At 34.9% G+C, this 20,248-nt stretch overlaps 2 protein-coding genes across 2 annotated transcripts in view; one reads left to right on the top strand and one right to left on the bottom strand.

Moving 5' to 3' along the window:
- LOC102805220 (transcriptional adapter 2-alpha-like) overlaps positions 1-10,396 on the bottom strand; it is a 32,139-nt gene extending 21,743 nt beyond the window's left edge. The window contains exons 1-8 of the mRNA XM_085491669.1: positions 10,181-10,396; positions 4,965-5,024; positions 3,789-3,880; positions 3,267-3,364; positions 2,767-2,817; positions 2,554-2,642; positions 2,152-2,224; positions 1,501-1,564 (exon numbers count right to left, since the gene is read on the bottom strand). Of these exons, the coding sequence (XP_085347795.1) occupies positions 1,501-1,564; positions 2,152-2,224; positions 2,554-2,642; positions 2,767-2,817; positions 3,267-3,364; positions 3,789-3,880; positions 4,965-5,024; positions 10,181-10,291 (638 nt within the window). The 5' untranslated portion in view covers positions 10,292-10,396. The remainder of the gene's footprint in view (positions 1-1,500; positions 1,565-2,151; positions 2,225-2,553; positions 2,643-2,766; positions 2,818-3,266; positions 3,365-3,788; positions 3,881-4,964; positions 5,025-10,180) is intronic.
- A 36-nt stretch (positions 10,397-10,432) lies between these two features.
- On the top strand, positions 10,433-17,864 carry LOC100367866 (2-oxoglutarate and iron-dependent oxygenase domain-containing protein 2-like). Its single transcript, XM_006813750.3, has 7 exons — positions 10,433-10,594; positions 11,425-11,472; positions 11,967-12,077; positions 12,657-12,756; positions 13,264-13,388; positions 13,970-14,227; positions 16,290-17,864. Exons 1-7 carry the CDS (start codon positions 10,463-10,465, stop codon positions 16,545-16,547), a joined length of 1,032 nt encoding a protein of 343 aa, XP_006813813.3. The 5' UTR covers positions 10,433-10,462; the 3' UTR covers positions 16,548-17,864.
- Positions 17,865-20,248: the final 2,384 nt, after the last annotated feature.

Below are 20,248 nucleotides of genomic sequence, written 5' to 3'. Positions count from 1 at the left end.
ACACCCAAGCATATTGATTTAAAATTACTTCTAATCATGTATAAGGCAGTTCATGGCCAAGCACATTTAGAAAGTCGTCTTATAGAAAACGTGCTTTTCAGAATCTTGCATCAAAACTCTGGAACAATTTGACATGATGAGAAAGTGTGATTCGTTATCTGTATTTAAGAAGAAACTGAAGACTCATCTATTTCAACAAGTCAATGAAAATGACACAGTCCCCGTTAAATTTTTGAAAGTTCTCTTTGTGCTCGTCATATTAAAACGAAAGGGTTGTCGTGAGTGTGTCCTTGAAACTTGAGTTCCAAGTGGCGTATACAACAGATTGTTTATTTACATCAAAACACGTGTTCCGTGTAGTAGTAATATGGCCAAAAATAAAAACAGCCGTTATTCGGCCATCTTTGATCTGATTATGAAACACACTGATATGTATGATGTATGTGCCAAATACAAACGAAAATGGTACATAAATTGTGGAAATATAGTAGTAAGGCCAAAAAGTCAGATGGCTATCAATCGACCATCCTTGACGGGATTTTGAAACAAATTGTCATGGACATGCATCCTAGCATGTATAAAGTACATGTACATGTATGTGCCAAATTTGAATGAAAACTGACAGAGCACATCCAAGATACATTTTCAAAAAACAAGATGGCTGTCAGTCGGCCATTTTGAATCGAATCACTAAACCACTGCATGTGCATATGTCCCACTTAAGGTACTAGGTACATGCAAAGAATGAACGGAATCGGTCCACAGGATTCTGAAATATGACACTGTACAGACTGACACATGGATGGACTAACGGACAGACTCAGGAACTCACGGACGGTCGGGACATGTATCCTAAAATGTATGATCTATGTACTAAATTTGAATGAAAACTGACAAAGCATGTCCAAAATACAACATTTTCAAAAAACAATATGGCTGCCAGTCAGCCATTTTAAATCGAATCGCTAAACCATTGCATGTGCATATGTCCCACATAAAGTACTAGGCACATGCAAAGAATGAACGGAATCGGTCCAAGGGATTCTGAGATATGACTCCGGACAACGCATGGACGCACGTCCGAACGGGGACTAAAAAGCTAACAACAACTATCATCAATAAGTTTTAATTATTTTATTTTATTTATTTAATATTATCATTGTGAAGTGCCTCTGATCAGACTTTCGGAAAATATGGCACTATACAAGTTTCAAATAATTATAATAATTGGTAAAACAGTACATACTACATGGGCACAGGGGCGTTTGTACCTCACCTATAAAATGGGTGAAGCTGAATATAGGATTAGTGAAAATTCTTGTAATCAAACAAGAAAGAGTGGTTAACCATGTGATTTAAAAAAAAATCTTTGAGACAGGTTGCTGTGCAAAAATGCAACATACTTGTACAGATGCGGCATGAAGTATCCGCGAGTACAAATATAATCAGTATAGATGCAGTACAACTAAGTTATTATATGAATTGAAATTGCAATCTCACCTTTTTCTTTTATGTCTCTCTCTTAAGCGAGAGTAAAAAATCTGTACTACTGACATCTTAAGTGCTGGAATCAATTGTAAACAGATACAGACATTGAAGTTTGGACATCAAAACAATATTATTGTAACACAGAGAAGATCACTGTATAGCTATAGCTCAGTTGAATAATACATGTTTATAACGTATACTTAATGGTAAAACAATTCCAATTTAGCACAACAATTAATTTGTTGTCTTAATTCTATCAGATATAGTCAACCTAATCTTATCACCTTTTACAAAAAATACAATCCACATATTTTTTTTTTTAGATTTTAAAATTTGTTCAAAACTGTAATCAAGAGCAAATAGCAAGTTTCTTTTGTACAAAATAAAAAAAAAATGAATACATAAAAGTAAGCATAATGTTGCACCTGTTTTTTGTCAGAAAAAAAACTATGGTATCCAAAAGGATAATGACATACATAAGTGAAACTTCAAAAATACAGAGAAACTAACACTTTGCTGATAAACTGCTTTAATTTCAAGTGAGACAAATGTACATGACATCATCACAAAAGCAAAAACGAATTGCTGTTTTTCATGAAAAACTTCAACCGTAATAAATGGCAATATCAAAACAATGATGAATTTAATGTGTATTTTCATTACCGGTTAACAGCCTCTCATCATCATCAGCAAAGTAAACATCTTTAACATCCCATTCTACATAGTTATCATACTCCTGTTGAATAAACACATCATACATAGACACTGTATTTGTAATAACTCGCTCTTATTATGCAGCGATCATTGCTGGCTAATTTGCATCCCAAACCTCACTTTTGGGTCTCCTGCAATGATACAATACATATGATTCGCCATTGATATGTTCCATCAATGCGAAAAAGAGGCTTGGAATGCGAAAAGTCAGAAATGATCGTTGTATAATAAAAATGAATTAAATTAATGCATAATAGAGGTTAAATTCTACTTGCTGCGTGCAACATGATTTATTTACGACAAATCATAAACAAAAATTCCATACTACAGATCACACTAGGTGTTTTTTACCTCTGTGAAATCTCCCCTGGCAGCAATATAACCTGCCATGTCAGTTGCTCTCTGGGAATCTTTCGCCGGTCTGGGTGGGTCTTCTGAAACTAATGAAAAAACAAAATGAATGGAACTAAGGAGACACAATAGACGAGGGCAATCCGTGAAGAAGAAAAACACTGCTTTTTTTTATAAACTATATATTGGTAATTAGAATGTGTAATAACTTACTTTTACACAGTATAGGCTTGGATGGCTGTGGTATATCAGGTATGGGTAGAACTGAAAATGAACATATTGATTTATTTTACCACATGTTTTGTACTAAGAAAACCAATAGATACAGTGTAGTCTCGCTATAATAACGCGAGTAGAGATGGTTATTTGTTCAATCATCATATAATTTCAGCAAATCTGACATTCTACTTTAACCCTCCTTCAACCCTATCTATTTCTGCATCAAAATAGCAGTGCACATTATTATTTATTTGTCTTTAACTTCTGTCATTAATTTGTTGAATTGAATAAATTTTGAGATATTGGTGAACACATGCATTAAAAACATAGACAGCCATATAGAGAAAACTCAAACACTGTCTTTTATGCTTTGCGCACAAAAATGAAAAATGTAACCTCACCCAAACAAGAGTTTTTAGCAAAAATCAACTTGAGGGCAGTGTTTATCATACATTTCATGGATGCTAGTGTAGACAAGTTTTAACAAGACATACCTGGCAGTGGTGACTTAGGATACATAATATAGGTATTCAGATAATGGTGCTCACATTCCCATTTGGATTTAGTTTGTACTTGATTAGAAACATCTATCCTGTAAACAACAAATAGCATTTCATCTTGTGTAGCGTGATACATGTACTCCAAAATGTGTTTAACCTTTTCACCACCAGACTTTCTTGTCCAAATTTGTTGGCATCATTTTTTTCATTCCTTCAATATTCCTAAAAAAAGAACCCTAATTTTGGAGCTAACAGATGAAATTTTAGCCAATTTTCAATTTTTACTCAAAAAATTTGGCTATTTTTGTCCCAATCTCCTGAAGAAAAGTGCAGACTATAAACAGGACTATTTTGTGAATTTGTGATGAAAAGAGGGAACTGGTGGTGAAAATGTTAATATGCTGAAATTTAGACAATGTTCAGGTTGCCATGGTGATTGTGTCTGACAGTCACATGTGATATTTTAGAGATTTTAAACAAACTAAAAGTCATAAAAGTGTAATCCAAAACACTTACCAGTTGCCAAGTCCACAGTCACCGACTGCTTCCAGTAATGCAAGTTCTTCTTTAGCAGTCCATCTATGATCTAACACGCTAAAATCGTTTGTCTAATGTTTAGAAAAATAGATTAAAAATACAGAAATTAATGAGAACTTTGAACCTACACTATACACAATTATCAGACTCACTATACTACTACAACATTAACTACTGAATGTATACAGCATAAATCTAATCTAATTAATTAATTAATGTATGCGTGAAATTAAATGTATATTTATGATTAGTCATGAGCATACACAGGTGTCTACAAAGTAAATAGGCATACACGCTCACCAACACACAGTCTCAAAATTATAAACTTGACCTTGTCCATATGTGTTGATATCAGGTTTCGTTGGAATGAATTGAAAAATGTTAAAGAATAAAGTTTTGTTCATATAAGCTGACAAACAGAAGACTATATTGCTTTGAAAATATTTCTCATCAGTGGGTTTAACATTCTTTTCACACGTTGCAGTGGTTAACATTTAACTCAGCTTTCATGCCTTAATTACCGGTACCTGCCTTTAGAAGGCAGTGTTTTAACCCCAAAATTTTGTTTTCACATGTCTCATATCGATGTTAAATTAAAACATGGAACTTGGGTTCCTGACCAGTCCTCTGACCACTAACCTGGGATGAAACCTGGATTTATCTGTGCACACATGTTTTCCGGGTTATTTAACTCAGGATTGGACCCTGTGTTCTGCTACACATGTGAACCCCCACACAAGGTATTCATGTAAATACATGTAAAATAAATTAAACCAGTCACTTGGGGGCTGAAAATGAATAAATACTATTATTTTTTAAAAGTCAGGTAAGAAATCAACATTTAAAACTGACATGGTGTCGATTTCACTAGGTGCTATGTTTCATAACTTGTTCATTTATATGTGTATAGCAGACGACTTTAAAAAAATAATAGTATTTATTCATTTTCAGCCCCAGTGACTGTGAATTAAACTTGTTGTCCCTCCCTTAGTATTACATAAACCTGTAACCAAAATCTCCCCCAGAATTTGATATAGCACTTATAGCTTATGATATTAAAATGAAGAAAACTATATATATATGTATATGCATAGAATTCATCAATTCATCGGTGCAGACGATGAAAGAATATAGTTTTTAAAACAATACACTTACTATGATTTCATAAGCATGGTTATTTTCATGTCCATCTCCTTCCCATCCACGAGAAAAACACTGAAATAGTAAATTGTATGATAAATGTAAACACTGTAGTTGTCAATGTGTTATCTGTTGTCAAGAGCCATGCACAAATCTATTATTAAGTTTATGTAAAAAGTGTCATTTTGTCTCGATGCTTTTTTATCAGTGACAGTTTGTTGGCACCAGAGCAGTATACAGGAATACACTGAATACACTAAAAACCATGCCATAGGTGGCCATTCATTTATTCCATTTAATAATCCAAAAAAATAGAATGGTAATGAGAAAGTACCACAACACTTTCATCATGTGTGACTGCTTTACATAGCTACAGTAACTCCTCCACAAGTGGCTGTTACTGGCCTCAGCCAGTAGCTTTAGCCAATAACAGAAACTTGGAGACGATAATTCTTGATATCGGCCTCAGACGAGGCCAAAAACTGTATATTATCTCTTCAGGTCAAACAAAAATATTATGTTTTGCTTCTGGTCATCGTGTGACTTGAGCATTTTTTTTTTCAATTTTGCATACCCAAAAAGTGTGCCACATATTTAATAAATGCTTTACTTATAATGAACTTATATCTTGTTGTTGTGGTATTAAATAACCTTAATACAAAAAAAATTAAACCATGGGCAGAGCTCCAGAAGGAGTACCTACACTTTATGCAATTTTTTTTAAATTATGCTAATTTATTCATGACATAGCAGTTTCTGTGCTCATGAATATTCATTAATTTGTGGGTCAATACATTTTAAAAGGGGCGATATATTATTTTTGGGGGAAGAGTTAGAAAGGGGGATTAGCAATCCTTAGGGGGTCAATACAAAAGAAGGGACCCATTTGGAGATCAGCCATGCTCCTCGTGCCTGTTGTTGCATGTGACCTACAGCTGTCAACTGTGTTCGTTCTTCGACGACTTCGACTGGCTTCCATGTGGGGTAGTATTCTTGTGTTCTGTTTTCCTGACTTGAGTTTTTGAATCCGCTGTTTATGTTTTTAACGTCTTTCATGTCTTTTGTAGGAGTGTCCAATCCGTGATTCGAACTTGCGATCTTTGAGTTCCCAGCGCACTGTCTTGTCCTCTGTACCACGAGTGTCTTCACACAGGAGTTAGGATTTAAGTCCTATTCATAGGAGCACTGTCTTCACTAGCATTCAAAAATCTAACTAAACATACTGGATTCGAACCAGCGATCGCTCACATTGCTGACATAGTACAAATCAACTGAGCTATGTGGGTAGTCATGCAAATTAAATACTGTGGAATACTTTATTTTCGCTGGAATTAATTTTCGCTGAAAAGGCTTTTTGGGCGTTTTGCTTGGAATTTATTTTCACTGATTTTTGATGACTTTAATGTGAAATATAGGAAAAAAAGTATATTCGCTGGATTTTATTTTCACGGAATCATCCCTTCAGCGAAAATAGCAAAAATAAATTCCAAGCGAAAATAAAGTATTCTACAGTAATTTGTTGTCATATTTAGCTTTATTGCCAAATGGTGTTTGCGAGAAAAAGATGGGCAGGCAAGGGAATTGAACCCAGGTCCTCCTGATCACTATGTAGAGAACTGACCCACAAGACCACAATGGATTGACTGGATGTGTTTGCATTTGATAAGACTATATAGTGTGTATATATATTATTGAGTTACAATTGTCCAAAAAATTGCCAATTTTGTGTTTTTACTTGTGTAAATTATATGCATGCCATAACCCGTTAGTGTACATCTTGCCAATTGGGTGTTTGCCATTTGCGTTGCCCATACCTGACCCGACCCTAACCCTAATGTCAAGACACGTTCCTGTTAATAATTCCGTTGCCCATACCTGACCCGACCCTAACCCTAATGCCAGGACACGTTCCTGTTTATAATTGCTCAATAATGATACTCTGTTGTGCACTGTCTGCGGGTAAGTTGCATTGATGTCAACTGATTAAACAAGTCGCGTTTAAGTAATTTCCACTATTAACAAGTGGTTAAATTGTGACAATAAATGTGTGGACAAATATTTGAGATTAATTTTGGTGTAGACAACTCTCGTTTAATTATTTTACACCATTACAAGTTGTTAAATTGAGAGAATAAATGTCTCAACAAATATTAAATACTTAGTTTGATGTAAACAACTCACGTTTGATTAATTCCCACAATTACAGGTTGTTAAATTGAAAGAATAAATGTGCGGACAAATATTTTAGACTTATTTTTGTGTAGACATCTCTCGTTTGATTAATTCCCACAATTACATGTTGTTAAATTGAGAGAATAAATGTGCGGACAAATATTTTAGACTTATTTTGGTGTAGACAGCTCTCGTTTAATTATTTTACACCATTCCAAGTTGTTAAATTGAGAGAATAAGTGTGCGGACAAATATTTTAGACTTATTTTGGTGTAGACAGCTCACGTTTGATTAATTCCCACAATTACAAGTTGTTAAATTGAGAGAATAAATGTGTGGACAAATATTTTAGACTTATTTTGGTGTAGACAACTCTCGTTTAATTAATTCCAACAATTACAAGTTCTTAAATTGACAGAATAAATGTGTGGACAAATATTTTAGACTTATTTTGGTGTAGACAGCTCTCGTTTGATTAATTCCCACAATTACAAGTTGTTAAATTGAGAGAATAAATGTGCGGACAAATATTTTAGACTTATTTTGGTGTAGACAACTCTCGTTTAATTAATTCCAACAATTACAAGTTCTTAAATTGAGAGAATAAATGTGTGGACAAATATTTTAGACTTATTTTGGTGTAGACAGCTCTCGTTTAATTATTCTACATCATTACAAGTTGTTAAATTGAGAGAATAAATGTGCGGACAAATATTTTAGACTTATTTTGGTGGAGACAACTCTTGTTTAATTATTTTACACCATTACAAGTTGTTAAATTGAGAGAATAAATGTATGGACAAATATTTTAGACTTATTTTGGTGTAGACAGCTCTCGTTTAATTATTTTACACCATTACAAGTTGTTAAATTGAGAGAATAAATGTGCGGACAAATATTTTAGACTTATTTTGGTGTAGACAGCTCTCGTTTAATTATTTTACACCATTACAAGTTGTTAAATTGAGAGAATAAATGTGCGGACAAATATTTTAGACTTATTTTGGTGTAGACAGCTCTCGTTTAATTATTTTACACCATTACAAGTTGTTAAATTGAGAGAATAAATGTGCGGACAAATATTTTAGACTTATTTTGGTGTAGACAGCTCTCGTTTAATTATTTTACACCATTACAAGTTGTTAAATTGAGAGAATAAATGTGCGGACAAATATTTTAGACTTATTTTGGTGTAGACAACTCTCGTTTAATTAATTCCAACAATTACAAGTTCTTAAATTGACAGAATGAATGTATGGACAAATATTGACCATTATATTTGTGAGTAAATACCTGTTGTTTAATTAATTTCCACCTCTACAAGGTTGAGAGAATAAATGTGTCGACAAATATTTGATACTTATTTAGGTGTAAGAACTCGTGTTTGACCAACTTCCACCATTGCAAGTTGTTAAAATAATGAAATAAATATACTGGTATCATTGGATATTTGATTTAATTGTGAAACTTTCTAACAAAATGTTAACTGCTGGCTTCGAACCCTCAATCAACAATTCCGCAGACACGGTATAAATTCAACAACACCACAGAAGATATTCGTCTGTTGCCTGAATTGTTTTCGTAATATAGGGAACGCCATCGACACTTTAACAAAACTTACCTTGACTTGGGTCTTGTTTATCTCTTGTCACAATCTGGAAACTGTTGAACAAATTGCGCGTCGTTCAGTTTAAGACGTTAGTTATTTTATTACCGGTATTTATTCATTCAGTTTTGTATGGTGGAGTTTTGTGAGGTTTATTATTTTTTTGCGACGTTCTTTGTTTACTTGTTTACGGTTTGAGAGATTTCAGTTTATTTGATTTACGTTTTTACGGTAGCTCTGAGCGGGACTCGAACCCACTGTCTTTTCAAGTTAATTTTGTTTTATTTTGATGGCACGCTTGTGTACCACGCCACGACGTTGGTCGTTAAGTGGTGTTCATTTTTCTAACTACTCCAGTGTTCCGATGAGTTGAATGGAAAAGCCAAAACGATTGCTGGTTTCTGATTGCTTCGGTTCTGGTGAGTGTGTATCTAGTGTGATTCGAACCCATGTCGTTTGTATTGGGCGTTTTTTTATTTCCCATGTTAGCTACGCCGTAATATGCAACCACTTCCCCGTTTTATTGTGATTTTGAGTGTTTAATGATGTCTTCCTCACCCGTCACGCCATGACCCAGTTTCAACCACACGGCCATTTTGCAACACAGTTCGTGACTCTTGGCGTCACCCGACTGACTATATGAGCGTTCTGTTCAACTGTTAAGCTAGGATTTATTACCGTTATTATCTTTGTATTGTCACGTGATTTGTTTTACCTTATGTGTAATGTCTTAAGTATCTTTATTGTAATTTGTATATACCAATTCGTATATACCGAGAAAACGACCCCGATTGAAGGTCATGTATTTTATGACGTCACCAATTCGTGTGTAGGTACTGCTTCTAGATCTGTGCCAAACCATGTTACTGCATCATGTTACTTCAATTTCAACACTTCTAAACACAGAAAACCCTGGTATATCAGGTATTTTAGACTTGCATAAATTAAAACTACCTCTCATCCAATCACAAGCGTGCATTTACAGGCATGACACACTGGTGAAATATAATAATATTCCATATATATACCCCATTGTGGATACGATTTCAATAAAGTTATTATTATTATTATATAAAGACACGTGATGTAGGGTCACATGTGACAACAGTTCCTGGGAAATAGGAAATTGGCATTTTCTCAAAACGGTGCACAGGTAAAACATGAATATTTTGTTTGAACCAGTGACAAAAAAAACAAACATTTACTTTGTTCGTGAATTAATACACAATGTACCACCAGAGGGACAGGTGTCATACAATACAAAATTAACGCTCATACCACTAATATTATATAATATTAGTTATCCGAGGTAAGGTAAGAACTGCCCAGGGCGTTTTCTCGCCATGAGTTGGCCGGGGTCAACATGATCCGGGTACATGATCCGAACAAAACGCGGTGAACCTATTAAAAACCATGGAGCTAGAAACTAAAAGGTTGAACTTGATGATCTTACCTGAAGACAGAGATAAAATAGAGGCGGACCACAAACGTCGCATCTTATAAAAGGTTCGATCAGATAAGAAGAACACCCGGGACATGGTGGTCTGTCATCTGGGCTCGCCATTTCATGTGCCACCGACCATCGAAGTAAAACTTTTTGTAATTAGTTTCAGGTATAAGACTGGACAAGAATCATGTAAGCTTTGCAAATGTAGCGTACAAATCGAACTTTGATCCTCGACCCGGAAGAGAAAGGTATACCGGAAGTGTATATTTTAATGTTGTTGACGTGCGAATGGACAAAATGGACCCATCAACAGAGTTTTATGTGTGTTCGTGCTTTTTCACTCACAATATTTTCCTATCGGAGTATGATCTGCATGTGACGTACTTCGATGACGAACAGTTCACGAATGACTGGAAGCAGGTAAGGATCCCGATTTGAAAATGACTCGTCGCGCTATGCACGTGGCGTGCAACATTTGTGTTGCTGAACAGTGAATTTCCTTAAATCCACGCCGTGATAGGGCTGCATACCACAAAGGAGAGAAACAAAGACACATAATTACACACAAGTGTCTGGGATCCAATAAGGGTAGGTTTAAACTAGGGGGCCAGTGTTTGGCCAACAAAAAGACACTGCTGAATAAATCTGTTGCCATGGCAACCTCAAGGTTGCTGAAATATGGCCAAATACTGGCAAACTAAGACTACTACTAAAACACAACAAATGAAAACAAACTAAAACACCAAATACTCTTGTGAACACAAAGTGTGACAGGATTCAGGTAGGAGTACTTGTATAGGGTAGGGCTGTGCCAAATTGATAGGTAGTATGGACCCTGGATTGAATTTAAGAGATGGGTGAAGATACTTACGGAAGGCCCCACTCTGCCAGTCCCCTACCAACTTTATCATCTCTGCTGGAATGCCAGAATGCAATGCCCATGAAGCCCCACCACGTTGGAAACTGAGTACAGGCCCGCATTGGGAACCAGTGGATTTAATAAAGAGGTCAGGCGTTGTGAGAACGTAACTGCAGAAAGGCTCGTAGGTGGCATAGAACAGGGAAGGCAGGGGAGGATGGTGGGACCGGGGAGGCAAGAAAGGTGGATAAGACTGATGCCACCGGTACAAAAGGAACTCTTTCCATAATTAAAAATTAATATTATAGTATTCAATCGAACCTTGTGTATTTAGGAAGAGGTGTAGCAAAATCTGATTTCCTAAACAAAATGTAAATCTTTCTTTTTTCAGATATTAGCCAATAAAGATTGCACTGACCTGCAAAAAGTATTGGAAAAGGTGAGCAAGATTCCTTTGTATATCAAACAAAATAATCAAATTCATAGAAAGAACAAACAACGAGGAACAGCTAATCCTGTGTAAAAAGTCTATTTTTAGGAGGTTCACAGGAATGTCCATAACTTAATCCCCTGAGCAAATATTAACATGAAAAAGACATGATTCTCTTCTTCTATATTTTAGCTTTTGTAAAACATTGCCATGCTTGATAACGAGCGAGGAAACCCTAGTCACAATTAAACTATTACTCATTTTTACCCATACTTAAAAAAAAAATTTTGCTAAAGTCTAATACTACTATTAATTAACCAGAAGTTTAGAACTGCCTCATATCCATGTTAAATTGAAGGATTCATGTCAAATTAAACAATTCTCAGTCAACCCCAGACATTCAAATGACCAAAGTTTCTTGAACTATGACATTGATGTGATCTTAATATTTTTCCACCACAGTGAGATCTCATAAACCTCTCTTTGTGTATTCTCTCCTTTAGATTAAAATGGAAGTCAATAGAAGAAAAATGCTAGGACAGCAGTATGTTGACAGAAGACGTGAAATATCAACAAACTATAATCCATTGCATCCACATATTTACCAACTCCAGGTACAGTAATGCATTATAAAACAAGTCAATGACATAGTCCCTGTCAGGTTTTTAGTGACAGTGTCAAGAATGAACAAAAAAGTATGGATAGATTACAATGAAAATGTCACAATAAGTAGTAACCCACTGTTATGGTCAAAGCATAACAGAGACTTGGTTAAACACATGAAAATAAAACCCAACATGACCACACACCTAGACATGTGTTTTTTGTTTAAACTCCACAAATGTGCTCAGTGACTTAAGCAAACATGCATCTGGTCATTGTGTTCAATATTGGATTGTTTACATGAAATTCATCCTTTAACGTTAAGTTTGAGTTACTACATTAATTTTGTAAATATGGATATTGAACAACTACAACAATCTCTCTTGCCTTTAACTATGAATTGAAAATCAAATTTGGGCATGGTTTGAAAAAGGGAGTATTTCTAAAATATGGACACTGTCATTTTTGTAACTCTATGTTCGTAACAATTCAGCTTCTCTTAAAAATTGTTGTTTGTTTCTGAATGACACACGTGAGAATCAATGCAAGTACAAAGGGTTAGTTGAGGACACTTTCACATTGTTTTCCAGGATTCTTATTTTGTGAAGGAGTTCTTGGATATTGTGAATTATGCAAAATCAAAGACTGCTTCATCAGAGGAATTGGTAAAAATGATGTCGATTGAAAATGGTAAAACATTTTGTCAATTTCTGCTGTTTCTTAATTCAGTCACAATTCAGCCAATCTGTACAAAGGGTATATTGGTCATTCAAAGGGCATTTCAGATACAAAATTTATGCCATCTCATAATAACCATTGAACTGTGATGTCATATGTTTTCGTTGTTGCCAACTAGTGTGACAACAATTGTCGCTCACTTATCAGTAATACCGATAGTTCACGATAATAACAGGGACTTATCCATGTATATTCAATAACAATGAACAATGCTGTTATTTCATTTTATTGAGTGTGAACAACTGGTTCCTGTAAACAAGAAACTATGCACTCTCATGCATGCAATTCTTAAACAAGTGCAACAGCCAATACTTTACTGTGTGATTTAGGTGAACAAACACACAACATGTTGGCTGTCAAATATACATTGGGAGGTAGTTAAAGTTCTGGATCCATAGTAAGCATCCAATTACCAATATACAACAAGGCAATATAAATATTTTTGTTTTTTCCTTGCAGCTGAGAGAGTCTTTTCCTTTCAAATATTCACCAAAACATTTTGCAAAGAGTTTATGGAGGAGATTACTTGTTTTGAAAGTACAAATCTACCCAAGGGCAGACCCAACACCATGAATAATTATGGGGTAAGAATATGGCTGATAATAGATCAGAGAAAATAAAAAGTTATTAATAAGTTAAACCTATTTGAAGATTATATGTATATGTTATTATGGGTTCATGTTATCAGGATACCCGAAATGAAATAACAAATTTGAGATAGCGTAATGTCATGGATAATAGTCAAATTTGGCATTTCTACACTGATTTCTATGGTGAGATTGTTTCTTCATATCTCTTTCTTCAATATTATAACCAACAGCTGAATATGATTAATGTAATCCCACTAAATTGGATTATAGTTGAATTTAAAACAATGAATATCCATGTAACATCAGATCCACTCAAATATAACATACTAGTAATACTGGTAGATATTTTGATTTAACAAAAGAATGTATTATTTCCTTCAAAAACCGGTGAATTTTAAATGTAATGAATATCCATTCAACATAAATGCTTTATAATTAAATCCTGTTAACACATGTTTCCATTTTAATAGTGTCAATATATTTTTTAACACTACCCTGTACAAGCTACGAATGAAATATGAACAGTAAATCGAAACAGATAAGCTTATAAGCCGCATTTTTCTTATACATTTAAGGTGCTGCTAAATGAACTTGGCTTTGATGAAAAATTCATGACACCACTGCGCATCAATTACCTCAGACCAATCACTCGACTCTTGTTCCCAGACTGGGGCGGGGACAACTTAGACTCACACAAAGCATTTATTGTCAAATATAAAATTGGAGAGGATTTGGCATTGAACTATCACTATGACAACGCAGAGGTTACCATTAACGTATCACTTGGAAAAGAGTTCACAGAAGGGTCACTGTTCTTTGGAGATATGAGATGGGTAAGATTTGACAGCGCCCTCTATGGCAGCATACACACTGAACAAAACTGAAACATTATCGTACTGAACCACGTTAGCGCCCAGGGTAATCAATGCAGAAAATCATGATTTTTTAGGAGTGGGCGATTACCCAAGCATCCCCATGGAAAAGAGTGCAAATGATAATTTTAATTCGTCATGTGACAGATTGAGGAGGATATTGCATCTTGGAAGGAAATTAACTTTTACAATGAAGAAACAGAAATGATCGCAAAAAATATGCACATTTTATTACAATTTCATTTACGTACCACCCAAATTTACGAGATTAAAAATATTAGAGTCTGTTGGAACACAGTCAAAGTCAAAATCTTCATCATTATCTCCGAATGTGTTGGATCGTACGCAAACTCTTGATGAAAAAACACTTTCTGCCATGATGTATTTACATGATTTGACCTGCAGTAACGACCGTTGACCTAATGGGTCAATTCTGTTATTAACCAATCTGAATGCTGTGTTGTACAGACGCAATTTTTCGAAAAATTCATGAAGTCTTTCCAGTAGAAATACGATCTTTTGGAATTAATTTTGGCGAGTAATCGACCTGGTTTTTGAAAAAAACTAGTAACCAGCAATTTTTGATTGGTATTTTATTGCATTTTACTTTATTGACAGGTCATTGTCGAAGTGAAGTTTATGCATGGTTATTGTGGTCTATGCATTCACAACGTATTCTCGGCGGTTGATATCCACGCTGTATCATATAAAACCAATTACCAGTATTCGTTAAGCAATGATCAAAGACTAAGTTTTAAATTAGTAGCATTTTGAAGGGGGTGGGTGCTTTGCCGAATGTGACCCCGTATATAAAAATTGTGTGAAAATGGTGGATGGGCGCTAACACGGTCCAGTACTGTATTAATTTAAATGCCCCACCTTATACATGTATGGTAAATGATTTTCAAATGAAAACACTAAACATATTGAATTACTGTACTCGACCGCGTTAGCGCCCATGCCCGGGCAAGCGCCCACCCCCCACTTTTGCGCAATTTTTATATTTGGGGTCACATTCGGCAAAGCGCCCACCCCTTCAAAATGCAACTAATTTAAAACTTAGTCTTGCGTAACGAATCTTGGTAATCGTTTTTATATGATACAGCGTGGATATCGATCGCTGTGAACATGTTGTGAATGCGTAAAACACGGTAACCGTGCGTAAACTACGCTTCGACAATGACCAGTGAATACAAGTAAAATGCAATAAATATTTCATACCATATTCAGTTTACCTCTCAAAATGGCTAGTTACTAATTTTTTGGAAAAACCATGTCGTTTATTCGCTGAAATCAATTCCAACAGATTGTACTTCGACATCGATAATTCACTTCCGCATTGCGTTACCGGAAAGTCTTCGGGAATCATTCTGATTAGTTAATAACCAACTTGACCCATTAGGTCAAAGGACGCTGCTGTAGGTCAAATCTGCAATTGCATCATGGCGGAAAGTGATTTTCATCGAGAGTTTGCGTACGATCCAACAACTTTGTCAGTGGAAATAATATGACAATTTTGACTTCGACTGTGTTCCAACAGACTCAAATGTTTTTAATTCCGTAAATTATGGTGGTACGTAATTAATATTGTAATAAAATGTGCGTATTTTTTGTGATCATTTCTGTTTCTTCATTGTGAAAATCAATGACGCAACTAAGTTAGTAATTTGATTTTCTCTCAAAGACGTAATCTGTCACTTGATGAATCAAAATTTTCATTTGCACTCTTTTTCGAGGGGGGTGCTGGGTAAGCGCCCACCCCTACAAAATCGTGATTTTCTGAGTTGAGGCCCCTGGGCGCTAACGCGGTCGAGTACGGTATATATGAATATAATAAAATGAAATATTATTCAAAAGAGACTGCATGTGTATTGGTTTGATTCTATGCAGTCTGTTTGTTGTGTGAATTAAACAAATGTTTACCATTGCAATTAGCTCAGCTATTAAATTATACTGACTTAACAAAAGTTTTTTATCTACTATGTCACTTACCACATCTGGGTATCTGATCACTTCTGTTTAGGTTCCCATTGACGAAACAACATGTACAGAGTATCAACATAAACCAACCTGTGCAATATTACACAGAGGTCAACACATGCACGGTGCTTTGCCGATAACACATGGTGAAAGATACAACTTAATAATATGGATGAGATCATCTGAGACACGAAATAAAATGTGCCCAATGTGCGATATGAAACCAACACTTGTGAAGACTGTAGGCTATGGTGATGGTTTTACTAAACAGTCAGATGTCAGTCTGTGTTCACCACTTTGAATTGTAAAGTACGTGGTGCACAGTGGGATAGCAGGTTCAATTGTGTGTGGACAGTGAAGAGATGTGCGTAGTCAGCTGCCAGGCTGTAGTGTTCATGTTGGGAGGAAGGTGTAAAGCCACCATGCTGTAACTTTACATAGAACCATGCTTTTTTTATGATGAACACGACAATTGAGTGCATTTCTCTTTCAAATCAATATGTGTAGAAGCAAGCAACTGTACTAAGTTCCAGCATACCTGTGTACATAGAATCTTGAAATTTGTGTAGAACACGACCAGAGAGAGCTCCTTGTGTTGAAACTGTATGATTGAAGTACTCAAACAGTACATTGCAATCACTGCCCATAAAAGTTTTAGCCAAGAAGTTGTCTATCAATATTTTATCAGAATTTTAGAACAACTCCAAAATAAAAATCAAAGAATATTTAGAAAGTACTCCTGTGTGATGGTGGCATTGATTGAAGAAAATATTGAATTATTATACCAATTACTTAATTAATATGCAAGCATTTTCAACCCAAACTATGAAGGTTGAGGATTAAATGGCAGGTTATCATGCAAACTATACATTTATTATTCACAGATTTCAACCAAAAATTAATTAAATCCATAGATAATCCCAGGGCACATACAGTATGTGTAATGTTTTGTTGAAATGTGTTGAGTGGTTCTTGAAGGAACAGTAACAAATTTGCAAATTAGGTAATTAATATTTCTGAAAAAAATTAAACAGAAACATTTAACTTTTTTTTGGTGTGGCCCAAAGGAAGAAAGTGAGCAAAACCAAGTCTAGCTGAAACTAAATATGGAAACCACATGATTGTATCGTGTCTGTTTACTCCTGAAAAAACTATCTTTAATGAAGCATTAAAGAATATTTTGACTGTTTCATAATATTGAATGTTGACATCAAGAACTTCTGGTAGTATCCTCATCTTTGTCTTTTTACCGTGACGTACACTTAAGGTGGTACCCTAGTTACAGTTTTTGAAAAAAAAAAGTCATAAACCTATTGTAGAAGCAATATAATACTGCCAAAATGGCCACTATCCACTAAAATACAACCATCATTTTCTTGAAAATTGAGCTGGTTCCCAGGAGTATAATTTATTTGAAAATGAATAAATTCTGGGTATTTGTATTAATGAGTAGGCTTCTACCTTAATAAAATTCAAGACAAAAATTCCAATGTGCCATATTTTATTGCAAGAAATGATTTCAAATATGTGTAAGCATTTTTACATATAATGTACAGAAATAATAAATTATAGTTTTATATTTACAAATTCTGAATTAAAACGCTTTGAGTTTACCAATCATTTTATAGGTGTGACTGACCCAATACTGTATTGTAGAAATGTACATGACATCAACAGAATACATGCATACAGGCCTTAAACAGTATTCATTACCCAGCCTCTACCCCAATATGATCAAGTCGTGTGCAATACAGTGATTATAAGTAGATATCAAAATATTTCAACATTGTCAATTTCTATGAATAACAAGTCATTGAAAATGACACAGTCCCCGTTAAGTTCTCTTTGTGCTCGTCATATTAAAGCGAAGGGGTTGTCGCGAGCGTGTCCTTGAAACTTGAGTTCCAAGTGGCGTATACAACAGATTGTTTATTTACATCAAAACACGTGTTTCGTGTCATAGTAATATGGCCAAAATAAAAACAGCCGTTATTCAGCCATCTTTGATCTGATTATGAAACACACTGATATGTATGATGTATGTGCCAAATACGAATGAAAATGGTACATAAATTGTGGAAATATAGTAGTAAGGCCAAAAAGTCAGATGGCTGTCAATCGGCCATCCTTGACCAGATTTTGAAACAAATTGTCATGGACATGCATCCTAACATGTATAATCTATGTACCAAGTTTGAATGACAACTGACAAAGCATGTCCAAAATACAACATTTTCAAAAAACAAGATGGCTGCCAGTCGGCCATTTTGAATCGAATCGCTAAACCACTGCATGTGCATATGTCCCACATAAGGTACTAGGTACATGCAAAGAATGAACGGAATCGGTCCACAGGATTCTGAAATATGACGTTGGATAGACTGACGCACGGACAGACGGACACACGGACGGTCGGACAGACAGACTCAGGAACTCGTGGACGGTCGGGGACATGTATCCTAACATGTATGATCTATGTACTAAATTTGAATGAAAACTGACAAAGCATGTCCAAAATACGACATTTTCAAAAAACAAGATGGCTGCCAGTCGGCCATCTTTGATCCAATTGTGAAATAAATCATCATGGACATGTATCCTAACATGTATAATCTATGTACCAAGTTTGAATGAAAACTGACAAAGCATGTCCAAAATACAACATTTTCAAAAAACAAGATGGCTGCCAGTCGGCCATTTTGAATCGAATCGCTAAACCACTGCATGTGCATATGTCCCACATAAAGTACTGTAAAATCTGTATTAGAAACCGCGGCTTCTATTAAAATGGTACAATCCAATAGAGGGGGTGCGGCTTCTATTAGAGCATCTACACATATGAGAAATGATGATTTTTTGGTTCCCAATTGTTTAAAAAGAATGGGTGCGACTTCTATTAGGGATGCGGCTTCTAATACAGATTTTACGGTACTAGGCACATGCAAAGAATGAACGGAATCGACCCAAGGGACTCTGAGATATGACTCCGGACGGACGGACGGACGGAGACCGAATTATAAGTCCCCGTTTTCGGACTTCATCCGAACGGGGACTAATTAAAACTGAGATGTAATGATAAGAACTAATGATGGAATTTAGCGGATGACCATATTTTGCACTATTTTACCAAGGCAATAAATATCAGTTAATAATTGTGTAAAATGTTACAATTACTATGGTAATAGCGCATGCACTTTTGACTGAAAATGTCTGATGTTGGTATACTTAATCTGTAATTTGTTTCTAACTTCACTAGTGAATTTATAAACATTTTTGCAAATGATATCAGTTTTGCAACATTGTGCACTACTTGTACTCTTGGAGTCGCTGAAATAAAAATGTTATTTTTAATCTTTCTAAATCAGCATGGAAAACTAAGCAACGAATGAAATATCTGGATGCATTAAAATTTTCCAAATGTTCATACACTTCTGTAATTGGTTTCTAACATTTCTAGTAAATTATCGGTAATAAATATTGTCCTGATATCAATTTTTCAACATTGTAGCAAGCGAACTACTGGTAAGTTGTACAAATGTATCATGTAAATTATGTGTATGCATACGTGTACTTGGCTTAACAATATGATTTATGTACATAATCATATCCAAAGCAATACGATTTATGTACATAATCTTATCCATAGCAATACGATTTATGTACATAATCTTATCCATAGCAATACGATTTATGTACATAATCTTATCCATAGCAATACGATTTATGTACATAATCTTATCCATAGCAATACGATTTATGTACATAATCTTATCCAAAGCAATACGATTTATGTACATAATCTTATCCATAGCAATACGATTTATGTACATAATCTTATCCATAGCAATACGATTTATGTACATAATCTTATCCATAGCAATACGATTTATGTACATAATCTTATCCATAGCAATACGATTTATGTACATAATCTTATCCATAGCAATACGATTTATGTACATAATCTTATCCATAGCAATACGATTTATGTACATAATCTTA

This window comes from Saccoglossus kowalevskii, chromosome 16 (assembly GCF_978046115.1).
Source record: "Saccoglossus kowalevskii chromosome 16, keSacKowa6.1, whole genome shotgun sequence".
NCBI classification, from domain to species: Eukaryota; Metazoa; Hemichordata; class Enteropneusta; family Harrimaniidae; genus Saccoglossus; species Saccoglossus kowalevskii.
This window is presented reverse-complemented; position numbering and strand designations above follow the sequence as displayed.

Excerpts from the sequence above, each read along its gene's own strand:
- LOC100367866 (XM_006813750.3), top strand. The coding sequence starts at position 10,463 with ATGGACAAAATGGACCCATCAACAGAGTTTTATGTGTGTTCGTGCTTT. Across the intron at positions 10,595-11,424 it reads TCACGAATGACTGGAAGCAG|ATATTAGCCAATAAAGATTG; the intron begins GTAAGGATCCCG and ends TTCTTTTTTCAG. Across the intron at positions 11,473-11,966 it reads TGCAAAAAGTATTGGAAAAG|ATTAAAATGGAAGTCAATAG; the intron begins GTGAGCAAGATT and ends TCTCTCCTTTAG.